Raw genomic sequence first — 17147 nt, forward strand, 5'->3', positions numbered from 1 at the left:
GTGATTACATCAATACGTTTCTTCCTCTAGGACTCAGTATAAAATAAGCCACCTGCTGCCCGAGATATCTGATGTTTACCGTCTTGGTTTTGCCCTGCAATGAGCAATACGACTGTGATGGCGTGCGGCTTGCATCACTTCCCGTCATCAATTAGCCGGGCACCGGCACGCGTCTGACAATCTGGGATTCTGTCCATCAGCAGCGTCAATGGACTTATCTCGTTTCACCACAGGCTCGTTGTGGTGCGTGCATCGCGCCTCCTCTGCAATGAGCATCTTCGTAGTAAAAGCTTGTCGCTACCATTAGTGGTAGAGAAGTAGTCAACCTCACGTCTTGTTAGTTTGCAATGGTACTTATTATTACAATGTTGTCACGGTGTGATTGCGCGACAGATATTGTGATCGCCTCTTGGGTCTCCCGTCAGATGTAGCAGCAGTCGTATCGTGCCGTCACTCACGTGATTACAGTATTGACATCGCCTCTCCTGTATCATGAAGAGCAGCATTATTGTTATTATCGTACTGTCGTAATAAGCATCGCGTCTCGATGTTTGCAGCAGTAATGCTGATATAATTATCATTAGTATAAGTATTATAACACCCAGTCGATCTGTGCTTGTGTTATTATGATCATGAGCGGTATTGTTATTAATATACTGTAGTAATCACCCTCCCCTCAGTCTGTGGTGGTATTATTGTCGTGACCATGACTGTATTGAGTTTAAGATATTATACTGTAGTAGAGGAAACATCAATACTCGCGTATCCTTATATAGCGACGCTATTGTTGATAGACTAGAGTAATGGTTACTATAGCATAGTGCTGATTAGTTATTGACGATGGCAAATTACTACTCGATCACGATTAGCCATTATCCGAATGCACCAATAATTTCCACGCGTCTCAGGAAACAGCAGCGATACTAAGCACAGCGACCGCCTGCTATGACCGAGTCGGGATTGTTGCATTGGCAAGCTCGTAAGAGGGGGTGGCGTTGCGACCGAGGGGAGAGATAGACGCCGTGATGATCCAGCAGTGGATAGTCCATGGCTGTTGACGATGAGGAAGACGACGCCGCCGCCGCCGAGTGTGTGAGTGACGGTGACAGCAGCAGCAGGAGGCTTCCTCACCTCAATCGCCGCCGCTCGCCCCTCGCTCACAGCGGGAGGATCTCTACGCGAGGCGGGAGAGCAGCGAGAGCGGAGGGCGCGAGAGAGCGAGGAGAGGAAGGGAGGGAGCCTGAGGGAGGGAGACGCTCAGGAGGGACGCGACGAGAGGTACGGGGAGGGAGACGCGAGCCGAGAGCGATCCGAGTCCCTCCAGTCGCCATGCGAGTCGCCCCGTGGTGACGTCCCGACCGTCGGGGTCAGAGGGCGCTCGGACGGAAGTGGTGCAGCCATTCCGAGCCACGTGGCACGGGAGCGCAGACTGCTGGCCCGGCGATGATGGCATTGAAGCTCCCTCCGGTGCCGACAGCATCGGGCTTGAACGATTAATCGATTTCAAATAGAAATCTCAATTTGAAACAATGCGATTAGCAAATCGCAAAGGCTGCGATTTGAAAAGTTATCCTACTTTCTTATTGGATTTTTTTGTATTATAACTTTATTTATTTAACTTAACAGGTCTATGTTTGATTGTTCTAGACATTTTAATAAATACAAGTTCGAAGCAATTCATATCTTTTAAGTTCTCATCCTTGTGTAGTGAGTCCAACTGAGTCGCAAACGTTCTTTAGAGGCAACACTTTTATTGTAACATCAGCCTGCTAACACCAGATACAGCCTAAGGTGGTGACCACCCAGCTAAACACGTTCCTTCGGAGTGGGCAGGTCGGGACTTGGTTGGACAGCGCATTCGTGCATGACAGACAAATATGCACGGCAGACAGACAAATAATCCCTGGTGGGCAATGTGGAACCAGTAGCTCCTACCTGTACTACTCTACGTAGGAGTTACAGCTACGAAGGGTCAGACCCTGACTCGGGTCGCAGACCACGTGTTGATGCCTCGTAGGACGTAGAGCTTCCAGCTTGTAGATGTGGAGCTTCAGCTTGTAGAATGCAGCGACCCCGGTCCCTCTCAGGGACCCACCTTATATCCCCCCCAGGTCGGGGCCGCTCCGCCCATAATCATGACGAACCTCATGATTATGCGTAGGACTCCCCCGTATCGACGTGGGATCGGGCCGTGAATCAAAACGCCTAGATGGGTGAGGTGAGGCCAGGGGTCAAGTGTGGAGTGCATCGCGACTCGCCTCAGGGTGTAGGGAAGCGTAGGATGGCGGTGATGCTGGGAGGTGCCGTCATGGTACGCGGCAGCCCGATGACATGTGACCCGACAGGCCGCAATTGTAGCAGGTAACATGGCCGCCTCCGGAGCTAGACGACTTTAGCCGCCGCTGCTCGACCGTCCGCCGTGCGCCATCGCCATGACTGTCGCCTCCGAATCGACGCACATGCAAAATGGGGCTCCGTTCCATTAGGCGGCCCCAGCCCCGTGCGGAACACAGCACACGTCACCTGCGCCCTGTCCCGTTGTATAAGTAGCTGGGCTCGGATGCATTTAGCGACTTTGAGAGACGAGATGTCATCATCTTCAGCTGGAAGAATGATGATAATTGTTTTTTTTATCTGGCAACAAAACTGACATCTTTTTTTACAAGGAGTCATGTTTGCATAGACCACAATACCTGCAGTCATAATGCAAACAAAAAACATAACTATGATAATGTATGCACTGTCCTTTTACTGGCAAATGAGGTTCCAATGGTGTAAATGCATACCCCGAGCTCTCATACTCTGATGGTGCATTGTCTTTGAGTTGTGCGCCTTTTGGCGTCATCTGGTCCAACACCATGTGAGACTAGGTTCTAAAGAAAGCTGTCTCGGGTGTGGACCAATAAACTTCAAGGACAGTGCATACATTATCAGAGTTATGTTTTTTGTTTGCATTATGACTGCCGGTATTGTGGTCTATGCAAACATGACTCCTTGTAAAAAAGGTGTCAGTTTTGTTGCCAGATAAAAGGGTAAAAAAACAATTATATTTTTTACTGGCAAATGAAGTTCCAATGGTGGAAGAATGATGTGGAGGGTTTCCGCCAAGGCCAGTAATCTCTCCAAGACCAACGCGTCGATGCCATCGTGGTCCATCTCTGGGAAGGTGGCTTTCGCCAGCGCCAAAAGCGTGCTATGGAAGGCGAGGGCTGACTCATCCTCCCCCTTCTGTCGCGTGGCAAATTTGTGTCGCGCGTTCGTCGAAGTCTTGTAAATAGACGCCATCCACTTAACTCAGCTCACTTGGTATATCTAATTAAGGACATCTCACTAGCTTCAGGTGACTTCCTTGTCAGTTTCGTTGTGGTATCTTTGTTTACCAAAGTTCCTGTGCCTGACACCATTGCAATCATTGAAGATTTGGTCCAACAAGGACTGAAAGCTGATGTACCTGTCCTGGTTAGACACTGCCTCAACAACACTTACTTCACCTGGAACAGAACATTCTACAAACAATTTGAAGGTACCCCAATGGGTTCTCCCTTGTCTCCAGTTGTAGCCAATATTTTCATGGAGAAATTTGAGACAAATGCCATCCAGGCATCCATCCTACGTCCTTCCTTGTGGAAGAGATATGTAGATGACATGTTCGTCATCTGGCCACATGGCCTACCAGCTCTGGGCAATTCCATACACCCAGCCATCAAATTCACCATGGAGGTGGAAAAGGATGGCAAGTTACCATTCTTGGATGTTTTAATTGAAAAGAGACCAGATGGCTCAATGGGACACTGTCTACAGGAAAGCCACCCATACGGATGCCTACCTAAAACCTGACTCTCACCACCATCCAGCCCAGAAGAATTCCCTCATCAAAACTCTACACCATAGGGCTCGTATTTCCAACCATCACCACCTCGCCAGTGAACTGGAACACGTACACCAAGCCCTCAAGATGAATGGATATTCGGACTACACAATCCGTAAAGCTATCACCCCAACCGTTAGGAAAGAACCATCTAAGGACCCAATGAAAACCATCACCTTGCCATACATAGCAGGGGTTACCAAACAGATTTCCCAAATCATGAGCAAACACAAGATCCAGGTTCGATTTAACACAGTACATACAATTCGTGATCTGATCCCATCTGTGAAGGATGTGATCCCTGACATGCAATATCCCGGTGTCTACAAACTAAGCTGTGGCTGCGGCAGTAGTTACATTGGGGAAACTGAGCGACATGTCTCGGACCATATTCGTGAACATAAGGCAGATCTGAAACATGGTAGGACCAATACCTCAGCCGTGGCTGATCATAGTTTTAAGGCTGTGGGCATAAACTAAATTGTTTTTTCCAAGACAAAGGTACTCTGCAAACCTACTGGCTATCAACAAAGATTCGTTCATGAAACCATCCAGATATTTAAACACGAACACAATTTCAACCGAGAAGATGGGTACAAACTGAGCAATCATTGGAAGGACGTTATTAACCAGTTTAAGTCATAACTGGCTATGATGTTTCCATCCTACCTGCTGATGTTAACTGTTATTTCCGACTCTCTGAGTTGCATTGCCAGGTTGGATGTCTTTGCATTGACAGGCTGAATGTCTCACTAACACATCCACCGTTGCGGTGGTTCTCTTACATTGACATGCTAATCTCTCACAATACAATGGCTACCTTCACAGCCTCAGGGCGCCCTCCGATCTTACATTTACATGCAAATACCATCTCTAGCCCCACCCACTTACCCTTGGGCTACACATAATAAATGGGCTGAATGTCTCACTAGCACATCCACCATTGCGGTGGTTCTCTTACATTTGTAGTGAGTCCAACTGAGTCGCCGACGTTGTCTTGGGAGCAACATTATTTATTACACAACTTTAACATAACATCACACAATCTAGACTCGGGTCTTGAATGCCCATCTAACCATGCTACGGCCAAACTAGACACGGTTCGCTATCCCGGCCCGGACCACAAGCTGGGTCCTGGACCGCATGGCTAAAGGCTTCTTCTCCCCGACGTGGATCTTCTTCACACCAGCACACGAAGAACCTCGAGCTCCTCACGGGGCCCCCGTTATATCCCCCTGGCTGGGACTGGCTTCGCCCCACCCACCTTCCAGATCTCTCGAGCTCTTTCTCAAAGGCTCCCGAGAGCTTTTTAGGACCACGTGACCACCCAGCGGCCCCCATCCACCGGTGGCGGCCCCCCTCCAATATCATCCGGTCACGTGTCAGCAGGTCAACCAGCGTATCTTGCCCCTACGTAACCCTGACTGGCTGACGCTCCCTCTCGCTCCCTCACCGGAAGCCCACACCGCACACTGCTGCAATGGTCACCTCCACAGCCTCAGGGCGCCCTCCGTTCTTACATTTACATGCAAATTCCATTTCTAGCCCTGCCCACTTACCCTTGGGCTGCACACATCTCAGGCCGATATAACATCCTGCTTCATCAGCTCTCTCTCTCTCTCTGTATTTTTTCACCTGAAGACGATTGTTTGTGTTGCGATCGAAACGTCGTGATATTTTTATTATTTTTCTATCTACGTGGATTTACCGAAAGACCCATAGAATATGTATTCCTGCAGTCACGAAAGCTTTAAGTCAAGATTTAATTAGTTGCGCTTACGTGCCCGTGCTTAATTTTTGTTTCGATTCGAAAAAAAATCTGGCCATGTCTTGCACCCCCAGAAATGTCATTTCGTACCCTCAGGGTGTGTGTGCAGCGTGCACCCCAGGTTAAGAACCACTGCTGTAAACGGTGTAGAGCTGAGGATAATGACGCTCGAACCGACTTGAGTTGTGAGGATCCCGTGCAGCCAATCCGGACCCCGCCCTTCCCCCTCCTCAAGGCCCCGCCCCTCGCACAGGCTCCGCCCTGCCTAGCCCCGCCCCCAACCCCTTGGTCTCCCGAGGCCCCGACATCTGAATAGGCCGAAGATGGCGGCGGTGGCGGCTGCGTCCGCCCGCGAAACTAAGTTGAGGTGAGGGACTGAGCGGCTTCCGCTTCTCCTCCCCCGCGCAACTCTCTCCCCTTCTCTCTCGCATCGCGCTCCCCTTGCACCCCACCTCGCAGCCCGCGCGTGTGAGCGCGGGGCAGAGGAGCGTGTGAGGCGCGAAGCAAGGCACCGCCTCGGCCTAGGCACTGCGCAGCTCGTCTTCTTTCCACCGCCTCCTCCTCGCCCGCCATCGTGCCGCTGCTCCACTGCTGGCGTGACCGCTCGCCCCGAGCGCGGGCCCTCGCGGCCTAAACGCGCCCGAAGTTGCGCTCGGCAGGCACGCTGCGACCCGTCGCTTTGTTTATAAACGTCGCGCTACTTGCGCAAGTGTACACTGTACGTTTACAGTAGCGTTGCAGTGTGTACTGTACAGTAATAACATGTAGACTGCAATAGCGGTACTGCCGTAATGTGTACCGTGTAGGCACAGCGCCGCTATACATAGTGGCGCGTCAGCTGTGCGCTTTGTAACGGTCCAATAATGCAGTACACTACAGGACGACACATACAGTATACATGACAGTGCTATGCATACAGTATAACTGGTCATACGGTGTACATACATACTGGACAATTGTTAATTAGTATAGCACGACTGTAATGTGAGAGACACTTATGTATACTTACGTGGATGAACACTTAAAAATATATATAATGAATGTCTGCATTTATTTGTTTGCATTACTTTGTATTTGGTGCTCATGTGGATTGCATGATATAGGTATGCAATGTACCCCGGCAGCATTTTTGGGAAGGGATCACATTATTTTGCTGTCAAAGACCATGCTCAATCTACTGATGAATGAAGGCCTCCCCAAACCGGCGTAACCTCTTACAATTATTTACGCTCCGACGAGAATGTTCTCGACATGTCAATACATTATAGTACTGTATACGTGTGATTAAATCTGAAATTAATCATTGCGGTATATATGACAGTCCTGCATGGGATAGTGCAGTGTATAACCAGTGCTATTGCACTGCCGTAATGTTGTGTGTACATGGCGGGTCGTATTGTGAAGGGTGTTTTGCATAGATCCCGGTGGGTGGCCACACCTAGGCTCGCAAGCCGCATTCATCTCCTGGCTTGTTTGCTATGAGAGATGCAGGGGAATGTTTTACTTTGCAATATGCTGGAACTTTATCTGAAACGGGGGAAAAAATCTGCAGAAGCAGGAGCAATCCACTCCGGGGGCAATGCAGGTCACTTGCATAATTCCGGGGGCACTCGCCACAGATTTCTAAATTAAAACTTCCCAGGCCACGGAGGACGTTGGGAAGTTTGATCCCAGCTGGTTTAAATGCGATGTAAACCATGTAGGAATTCTTTTAGCGTGTAATTGCACCGTTAGATGATTACATTTCACATCTATGTTTACGCTTTACTTTGTAGTCGGGTTACCGCAATATGTCGATACCCACAATACATCGTACAATAGGAAGAGCCACACAAAATTGTTGTGATTTATCTAAAATATAATTTTCCTGACATGAAATGAACATAGTTATTAATCCATACATATATAGCTGTCAATATTAAATACATATTTAACACGTAGGCTTTCGCGACCAATTTCCACAATACATGTTTTTTGGGTTAGATCGCGGCGGGTTTAACGCCACATTTACGCGATCTATTCCAATAAACCCATATTATGGATTGAATACATGATTTACACACTGCTTTCCAGAGTAATTGATGGAATGGAGATTGCACGTCTTTATTTAGTCGTTCTTGTAATTACGTTTATTTGGACAGGATGTGCGTTGTTGATTGTAATCATAACAGACTCGTGGCAGGCTTAAGTCGAGTAAACTGCAACTTTTAAGTCATTTATTTTTGCTGAACATTGTGAAGTAAACTGTTAAGTTATGGCAAACTGATTTAGCGACAATCAACATGACGCGATATTTGATATTGTACTATAAAAAAAATGGCGATATAGCCCCAGTATATAAAAGGCAAAGTTGTGAATGTCTGTCTGTTCAAAATGTTTAGCGTACTTCCCGACATGCAACAAACTGGAAATTTGCCATGTGGGTACTTTCCAGACTATACAACATGCAAAAATTCTAAAAATACACTTTTTTGCACGGCAAGTGAGCTGTGACGTCGAATGTCACGTGACCCGCGCATGTTGAAGCGTAACGCATTGTAGTGTAGTGGTTAGCGCGCTGCGCTACGAACCCGGCGACCCAAGTTCGATTCCCGCTCACGGCCAACACCGGTGACGATTATTTCAGTAACTGCTGTGGTGTGTGAACATCGCCACTGGGGAGACAAAGGCGGCCGGGCGTGGTGGATCCAAGTCCCGGGTGAAGCCGGGTAGTTAAGCTAGTAGATTAATATAATGCACCTTGTGTGTAATCTCCAGAGCTTACGACTTGCAAAAACGTAATAACCAGCTAAGAACCTATCGTGAGAAGTCTTACGAGGGAGACCTGAAGTTACATGGTATACGTTATGAAATTAGTGTTATACAGTATTTTGTGAATCTGTGTGATGGTATTGAAATGCCATGTACATATAATGCAGCACCACATACGGTATAAATTATAGTTAATTATAATGTGATATCTTCTTGGTTCTTTCGGTAAAGTCACGAAAGAACCAAGAAGATGGATCCCTGCAGTCACGAAAGCTTTAAATCGAAATATAATGTGATATATATTTAATATTACTGTGCATAAATGATATGCAGTATTGTTCTTAGATATGGTGCTGTGTGTGTATATCAACTTGCGTTAAATTACTGTGTATAGTTAAACATACTTATGTTTGTATTGGAATGTATTAGGGATGTGTTCCACATTTGAAGAATAATCTGAAAAATCCAAGACTCGAACCTCGGTTGGGGTGTTGCCTTGCTCCAAAAACCGTGCCATCGCTTCCTGTGGGGAAGACACTTTAGCACTAACATTGTTGTTACTTCTTGTCATTTTCGTTTAAATAATACAAATGTAAAAAAGTTGTACGTAATAAATAAAAATGCAATGATTCTTATTTTAATTAGGTGAAATTAATGGGGTGTAAAAGCTAAATTGTGCCTAAAAGACTAAAATCCCACGTGCATTTATTCACTGCAGTACCTATAAAAGTATTTATAAAAAGAAGAATAAATGTCAGTCTTTTCTCAGTCTACTGCTGGATGAAGACCTCTCCATGCCGTGTTTGTCGTGGCGGTTGTTTGACCAGAATTCATCACCCTATGTGGTGAAGTACGGTCAGAAGGGAGCCAGTTGTGTTATCGGTCACCACACTGATGTTTACTGTGACCGAGAGTGAACTCGGGTTACCGGGTTCATAACGCAGTGTACAAACCACTGCACCATCACTCCTTAATTGTTGCACAGAAAAAAATATGCAAATAACAAAACCTTCAATTCCTTAGAATATTAATTGGATGGTTAATCAAGCGGAGAGATTTAATGAAAACTATATTTTAAATTCATTGAAGTTTTTACTATTACACATTCGTCATATTAATGCATTTAGGTTGGTTACAATCAATATTTATTACATTTTACTGTTTCAAAATCAAGTACATTTTAATGTAACCTTAGGACAATTATAGCCAGTTTGCTGAGGTTGCGAACATAGAAATGTAAACGACCGAATATCCAGCTCAAAAATATATTACTGCTTTTTATTTTACAAGATGCACTTTGTTACGTTATATGGTACACCACCAAAAAGATTTACATTATGTACTTCATACACAGCTACATTTCTATTTTTATTACCATTATTTGGTAAATTCAAATCTGTTAGGGAACTGTTATGTGCATTAGCGAGTATATAGATTTGCAATAGGCATTTCATTTGGCACTGTTACATTTAATAGCATAGGGTAGATGTTGTACGTTATAATATGCCAGATTTATGGTCATCATGTTATTCTGACAGCATATAGAATACTTTCCACCGCTTGTATAGTACTAATATTGTGTATGTTATCTTGTATTTTTAATACTCTGTAGGAAGTAAAGTGTTGGAAACATTTACACAGTGTGCTGTAGTCCAACATTGTGTATTATTGGACATCACTTTGTGCTGTGCTGGTGGAGTACTATTAATATCACTGCAGTACAGCTTACTGGGTATTCGGAGTACATTTTATATATGTATTCTATAGTCTTACCCTATTCTGTACTTGGCGATTTGTATTCGTGTATCATATTATTTGAGTTTATTTTATTGATTACACGAATGATCCCATTTAGCCTGTCGTCCAGTTACCTAGCGAGGGAGATCTGTGGTGAGTGTGCACAGCAACAGCACGACGAAGACAAGAACGTCAACATGACGGAGAACGAGTAGGGGGTTCTCTAAGGGGAATTGCACAACTAACAAACGAAGGGTTTAATGGTCATGAGCGAAACACGCTGGATCCCAGCGGTACTGTGGTTATGGGAGAAAGAGTACACACACAGAGGATGAGTTTAGGATTTACATTTTAGATTACATTTTTATATATTTAAAGGGACATTTTTTTTACTTCTATTTTTATTGCAGGATGCCTTTTGAAAGACATTAAAGGCCAGTTTAGAAAATAAAACAATGCAGCACACATAGAGCATCATTAAAACAACTCAAATGTGCTTCAGCACAGTTGTGACACAGTATAAGGTCTGAGGAGGATGCTAGGAATAACACTAGTTAAGGAAATTAAGTATTTTGGGTACCCAATTTAAGATGGCAAGTGATGAATATGGTGGGTGGGTTGTGCTCAGAAGCACGAGGGTAGTTACTTAGACAGGCACTTGATTGGGTTCCAAGAGGTCACAATAAAGGGGAAGCCCTTGGACTTGACATTGAACCCCAAAAAGTAATCTCTCCCCTCTTGCTACGATGTGCTATTTGATGTGCTGTTTGTGCCCACCCCTGACACGCATGTCTATATTTGTCTATCTTTCTTGTCGCTCATTGTGTCACTCCGTCTTTCCATTTATGTCTCTGCTGCTCTGTGTTTTTCTCCATGTCCCTCTCGCTTTTGTGTCCCTGGTTATGCCTGTCTCTGTGTGTCTGTCAGTGGCATGTCTCACCATTTCCCTTTTGACCTTTTTTTCTCTCTCGCTCTTTATGCCCCAGTCTGTGTATCACCATTTATCTTGTAACCTTCCTGTCTTTGTTGCCCCTCGTTGTGTCAATGTGTACTTGTATCTCTCTGTGCCTCTGTATGTTTCTATTCATCTGTGTCTTGTCTGTCTTCGTGTCTTTTTATTGCTTGTCACAATGGGTGGATAAATCTTGACTTAAAGCTTTCGTAACTGCAGGAATTCATATTATTAGGGTCTTTCAGTAAAGTCACGTAGATAGGTTCAAAGAAAATAACAAAAACTACGACGTTTCGATCGCAAATCAAGTGGTGGTCATCCTGATGACGTTTCGATGGCAACACACGCGGTCGTCATCAGGATGACGACCGCTTGTGTTGCGATCGAAACGTCGTTTTTTGTTATTTTCTTTGAACCTATCTTCGTGACTTTACGAAAAGACCCAAAGAATATGAAATGGGTGGATAATTCAGACTTCCAACTGCAGTGGCAGGATAAGGGCAGGTTGAAGGCAAGGCCCAGCCTCTGCAGTGGACGGCTTTGAGGGGTAACTTGGTGGTGATCTGAACGGCTGCCAGTGTTGCTGTGTGTCCATGGTTGGAGCTGTGTGGTAATTATTTATTGTATATTCGTCGAGAGGATGGTAACAGCTTTCTGCCATGCAATGTAAATGTATTACCGTGTTAGAGTATAGTTCTATAGTACACGCACACACTGCGTTGTATCATGTATCTATGTAAAGTGCTATAGTTCACAAGCTGTGTGGCACCTGGCTGGGTCTGTTACGTAACCTCCTGCCAAGCGGGCCTTCCACACTTCACATGGCCTCAAAGTGCACCTAGCATGGCACAAGTGCCGTGGTGACCTCACCGGCACTTAGTGGTGAATGGCGGTGCTGTAATTCACATACTGCGTGGTGCTGTGTAACAGCATAGTGCTGTGCATAGTGTGTGGCATCTTAAGGATCTTGCCATAATCACTTATTTAATGTTATCGCCACACGTGATTTATGATGTGGTTAGCCTTGTTCCATTTAGTCGGTGGACACCTCACTGAACAGAAGCTGAGAATGCAGGGCTGAATAGCGATTTATTTATAAAATGTAACGTCAGCTCATTTAAACGTGATTGTTGGAGTCGAGTCCCAATGATCTTGTGAATGTACTCTAAAGCGAGGGTTATTTGGATGACTCCAAACTGATTTTTGCCTGTAATGCCTTAGTACATTGTCATTCAAACATGCGCGCACACACACGTGAACAAGTCCACGTGTATGCGTTCTTCACAAGACTTAAAATACATTTAGAAGTATATAGCGACCAACCGTGAATTAATTAACACAATTCATTAATAAACAGCTGACATCTGATGGAATTTGTTTATTTTGCAAGCGACAAGTGAGATAAATGCAAGCAGTAAAATGACAGTGTAGAAAATGTGTGTATATCAATAGGAATCCATGCAACCAAAACAAACGGGCGAGCACGAGTGTGCTGGTGTATGTAACGCCCAATATTATCAACGCATTAAACGTGTCACAGGGTGGCACAACGCTAACGCTTGTTCCCCAGCAATATGACCCTCGGTTCGAATCACCATGCGGGTGCCTTCTGATTAGCCCGTTTGGCTGCGTATATGGTGCGAAATAAATTAAACGTACATACATACATGAAGTTTCTATGTTGTCCCCCCTTTATATACAGGTTTGCTCAAGGTTCGCCTGTTTCCTCCCATACCTAAACAAAAACATCGTGTAACTTGTGTTGGCCAATCATTCCAATGCCAAAAAAATACCAGCAGAATACTCGTTTCGGATTATAATACTTTCATTTTATTATTATCATACAGAGCAACGTTGCCCCCTTTTGTGAAAACGTGGCAGGACCCTCCTGGAAAAGAGTTTTGGCACTTTGTGGGGCTTTCCTCAGGAAACAAGCATAGTCGTCATAATAAAATTTACATATGATTATAAAATATAATCCTTATGTATCATCAACACTTGTCCTGTGTGGTATGTGTCGGATCTTGAAAAAAAAATGAAAATGGGAAAAATGCGTAATTATCCGAAATTATGCTAATGTAAGTAATTATGTGCATAATGTATTCTAATTAGGGAGGTGTAATTGTATAACGTTATGCAAAGGTATGTGATTATGCTAATGTATGCAGTTATGATAATTAGGCTCAGCTTCGTTGCCTAGGGTTGTATTATCAATCAGGATAATACAATGAATTGTATGAAGTTATGCAAGTGTGATGTAAGCATGCTAAATTAAGCTTGGCTTCGTTGTCTAGGGTTATATTATCGATCGGTATAATACAATTATTCTCGCTTTAACATTTACTGATTATGTCTTCGTGTGTATGTCAGGTCTCCAAATCTTACCGCAGGATACAGTTCTCATGATTGAGATTATTATGCATGAACTTAGGAAGGCACCACTCAGACACTTCTGTGTTAAGCAATTTTAATTTCTAACCAAAAACTTAACACTCTAATATGTGAACCCTTATGCACCACTCAGACACTTCTGTGTTAAGCAATTTTAATTTCTAACCAAAAACTTAACACTCTAATACAGGGGTCCTCAAACTTTTTAAACAGGGGGCCAGTTCACTGTCCCTCAGACCGTTGGAGGGCCGGACTATACTTAAAAAAAACTATGAACAAATTCCGATGCACACTGCATATATCTTATTTTGAAGTGAAGAAACAAAACGGGAACAAATACAATATTTTAAATGAAGAACAAGTAAAGTTAAATCAACAAACTTGCCAGTATTTCAATGGGAACTATGGGCCTGCTTTTGGCTAATGAGATGGTCAATGTCCGGTTCCATATTTGTCACTGCTAGTCGTAACAAGTGATGCAAGTGTGCATCCGTTAGTCTAGATCTGGTTGGAGATTTCAAATGTTTCATTCTGGAAAAAGTCTGTTCACAGACATTAGTGCTGCCAAAGATGGTTGCCATTTTGAGTGCATGGTTCCTGAGATGAGGATATGTCTCAGAGGGGAGAGATGCATAGAAATTATGAAGGCTGCTTGACTTGAATGTGTCTTTCAGAGAGTCACAATTCTGCAGTTCATCCAGTTCCATTTGGTAAATTGTATCCACATTTTCAATGTCAATAGAAAATGGGTTATGGAAAAGCTGTATGTCCTGTTCATGGAGATGAAGCTCTTTAAATCTAAATTGGAACTCCTTTTGCAATTTTTCCAGTGAATCCACACATGTTTTGTTTGGGAATGCAACCAATGGTTTTTCCGCTAACAGATTTTGAGTTGTGGGGAGATGGCAGAAGTTTTCCTCCTTCACTTGTTTGATGAGGAGGCCTAATTTTACTTCAAATGCTTTGACATGTGATTGCATATCACAGATGAGCTTCCCCTTTCCTTGAAGTTGCACATTGAAACTGTTGAGTAGCTCTGTTACATCTGTCAGAAAGGCAAGGTGCCATTTCCATTCTGCATCATTGAGCTCTGGTACTTCTTTGTTTTTTGAAAGCAGAAAAGCTGTAATCTGTGGAAGTAAGTCATAGAAACGTTTCAAAACTCTCCCTCGACTCAGCCAATGGACTTCTGTGTGGTACAGAACATCTTCATAGTCAACATTTAGCTCAGACAAATTCCTGAAATTGTCTGTGGTTTAGTGCATGAGCTCTAATGAAGTTAACAGTCCCACTTCAGTGATTTACTACACAGCGCTTGTTGGTGGATGAGGCAGGGTATGGCTATTGGATGAGAATGGTTATGTTTGTCCATCTCTTGGTTAATGCGAGCAATTACTCCTTTCTTCGACCCCACCATGCTAGGAGCACCATCAGTTGTCACACTGGCTAGTTTAGCCCAGTTCAGCTCCAAACCATTCACAGTTTGGCAAACCTTTTCATAGATATCCTCTCCTGTAGTTGTTCCTTTGATGCTTTGCAGTGCAGCAAGCTCTTCTGTGACTTCGAAATAGTCATTCGTCCCACGAATAAAAATTAGAAGTTGTGCAGAATCACGAACATCATTGCTTTCGTCGAGTGCCAAGGAAAAATAGGAAAGTTTTTTTGGGGAGTTTTGCAAATGCTGATGCAAATTGTCTCCCATTTCTTCAATCCTCCGTGTAATTGTAGGTCCTGAAAGACTCGCTGTACTAAATAAATCGGCCTTCTCTGGACACATCTCTTTGGCAACAGAAAGAAGGCATTCTTTAACAAATTCTCCCTCCACGAATGGTCTGCCAGTGCACACTATTAGCTTGGCAACTTGAAAACTTCCTCGCAGTGATGAAATATTTAGCTGCTTCTGCTTCACAAAAGTATTTTGCTGAGTTGTTAATGTATTTTTCAGTTTTAATATTTTATCTTTTCTCACTTCGACCAAACAATCATATTTATCTTCATGTTGAGTTTCATAGTGTCGACGTAAATTGTATTCTTTGAACACAGACACTATATTCTGGCATATCAGACACACAGCTCTTTCCTTGTACTGCATGAAAAAGTAATCATAAGTCCACTGTTCTTTGAATATCCTACACTCCGAGTCAATTTTTCTCTTTCTTGACATCATTGTTTCCTAGGGAGTCAAAATTGCTATTAGTAAAATACCAATATATATACAGCGCTACAAAAACAATATACCAGCAATAACTTTGCCCACACAGAGACATACAGACTGCACTACCCATCAATGCAGTCTGATTGGGGGAACTCCGCTTTTACCCCAGGCTCACACTGGTGCGGGTGCCATTAAAAAGTTAATTACACTTGCAGTTTTGTTCACAGATCGCAGTGTGATCTGCGAACTCGCATAGGAATCTGATCGCATGGGGGAGAAGACCCATGCGATCCGATTCCACTGCAGGAAAAAAGAAGGCACATGTGCCTTTTTTCTTCCGAATCTAATGCAAGTTCAGCCATACAAGCATATGGCTGAACTCGCACTGCTCAGAGATCGCAACAGTATGAACCGGGGCTTACACAACATACAACATATCACCTCATACAACTGAATAGCAATCAGAATATAAATGCACTTACTGTCATTTAAATTGGGTTTCCTACTCCTCGGCTGTCTGTCACTGAGGAGGCAGCCCCTCCAGCCCAATTAGTGACCATGGGCCGGATAAATGTCCTCGGCGGGCCGCATGTGGCCCGCGGGCCGTAGTTTGAGGACCCCTGCTCTAATATGTGAACCCTTATGCTTGAAATTGTCAACACAGTACTCCTGGAGATGTTCTCCTCATTGATCCGGACATTTAACCCTCAATGATTACGTTGTTAAACTGGGTAACAGAACAATCGATAAATTCTTCAGAGTAACGCGAGCATATACGGCGATAGGAAAAAGTCCTTAAAAATGAATGTGACGATATTCATACAAAGGCATAAGTAGACCTCAATTAATTCATCGGAAATATCACAACAAAAATAACGACTAAAATACTTCTAAACGATCGTATCCACGTAACTCAATGGGCAGCAATGTTCTTCATCATCAGCTAATAGTTGACGCGCTCTTATCATTAGTCTTCTTATTAACACGTTCCTTCGGAGTGGGCAGGTAGGAACTTGGTTGGACAACGCATTCGTGCACGACAGACACATAATCCCTGGTGGGCAAGTGTGGAACCTGTTGTTCCTCTACCTGTATACAAGATAACTTGACTTGAGGTAGCCAGGCAGCCAGCCAGGTAGCCAGCCACCTTAACTATCGGCCCCTCCCCCTTGATTAGGCCCCTCCCATTACCCCCCTCCCTTAGGCCCCTCCCCTGACCAACCCCCCATATCCTTAGGCCCCTCCCCTGACCCCCCCTCCCTTAGGCCCCTCCCCTGACCCTCCTCCCTTAGGCACCTCCCCTCCCCGTACCCGGCAGTAGGTCTCCACCAATCAAAGAGCTTTTGTAAGGTCTCCACCAATCAAAGAGCTGTGTGTATTATATATTTATTTATGCACGACAGACAGACAATAAATCCCTGGTGGGCAGTGTGGAACATTGTTCCTACCTGTATTATTCCTGATATGTGCGTTATGTGCGTGTTGGTGGTTTGTTCTCTTCTTGTTTATCTCTGTTGTGTTAAGC

General features: G+C 44.2%; 2 protein-coding genes across 3 annotated transcripts in view; one reads left to right on the forward strand and one right to left on the reverse strand.

The window, feature by feature from the left end:
- Positions 1-1381, reverse strand: part of RABL6 (RAB, member RAS oncogene family like 6) — a 59130-nt gene extending 57749 nt beyond the window's left edge. Inside the window, exon 1 of the mRNA XM_061571557.1 lies at positions 1132-1381. The gene's annotated coding sequence lies outside the window, so the exon portion shown is untranslated. The remainder of the gene's footprint in view (positions 1-1131) is intronic.
- Positions 1-17147, forward strand: part of LOC133354594 (methyl-CpG-binding protein 2-like) — a 36244-nt gene that overhangs the window by 11118 nt on the left and 7979 nt on the right. The window contains exon 1 of one of the 2 annotated variants that reach the window (XM_061571558.1): positions 5889-6003. The exons of the other annotated variant lie outside the window; for it this stretch is intronic. Within the exon in view, the coding sequence (XP_061427542.1) occupies positions 5960-6003 (44 nt within the window). The 5' untranslated portion in view covers positions 5889-5959. Of the gene's footprint in view, positions 1-5888; positions 6004-17147 lie in introns of those variants that run through there. 2 annotated transcript variants of the gene reach the window in all.

This window comes from Lethenteron reissneri, chromosome 48, assembly GCF_015708825.2.
Source record: "Lethenteron reissneri isolate LAM-NWPU_2019-01 chromosome 48, ASM1570882v1, whole genome shotgun sequence".
In the NCBI taxonomy this organism is placed as follows: domain Eukaryota; kingdom Metazoa; phylum Chordata; class Hyperoartia; order Petromyzontiformes; family Petromyzontidae; genus Lethenteron; species Lethenteron reissneri.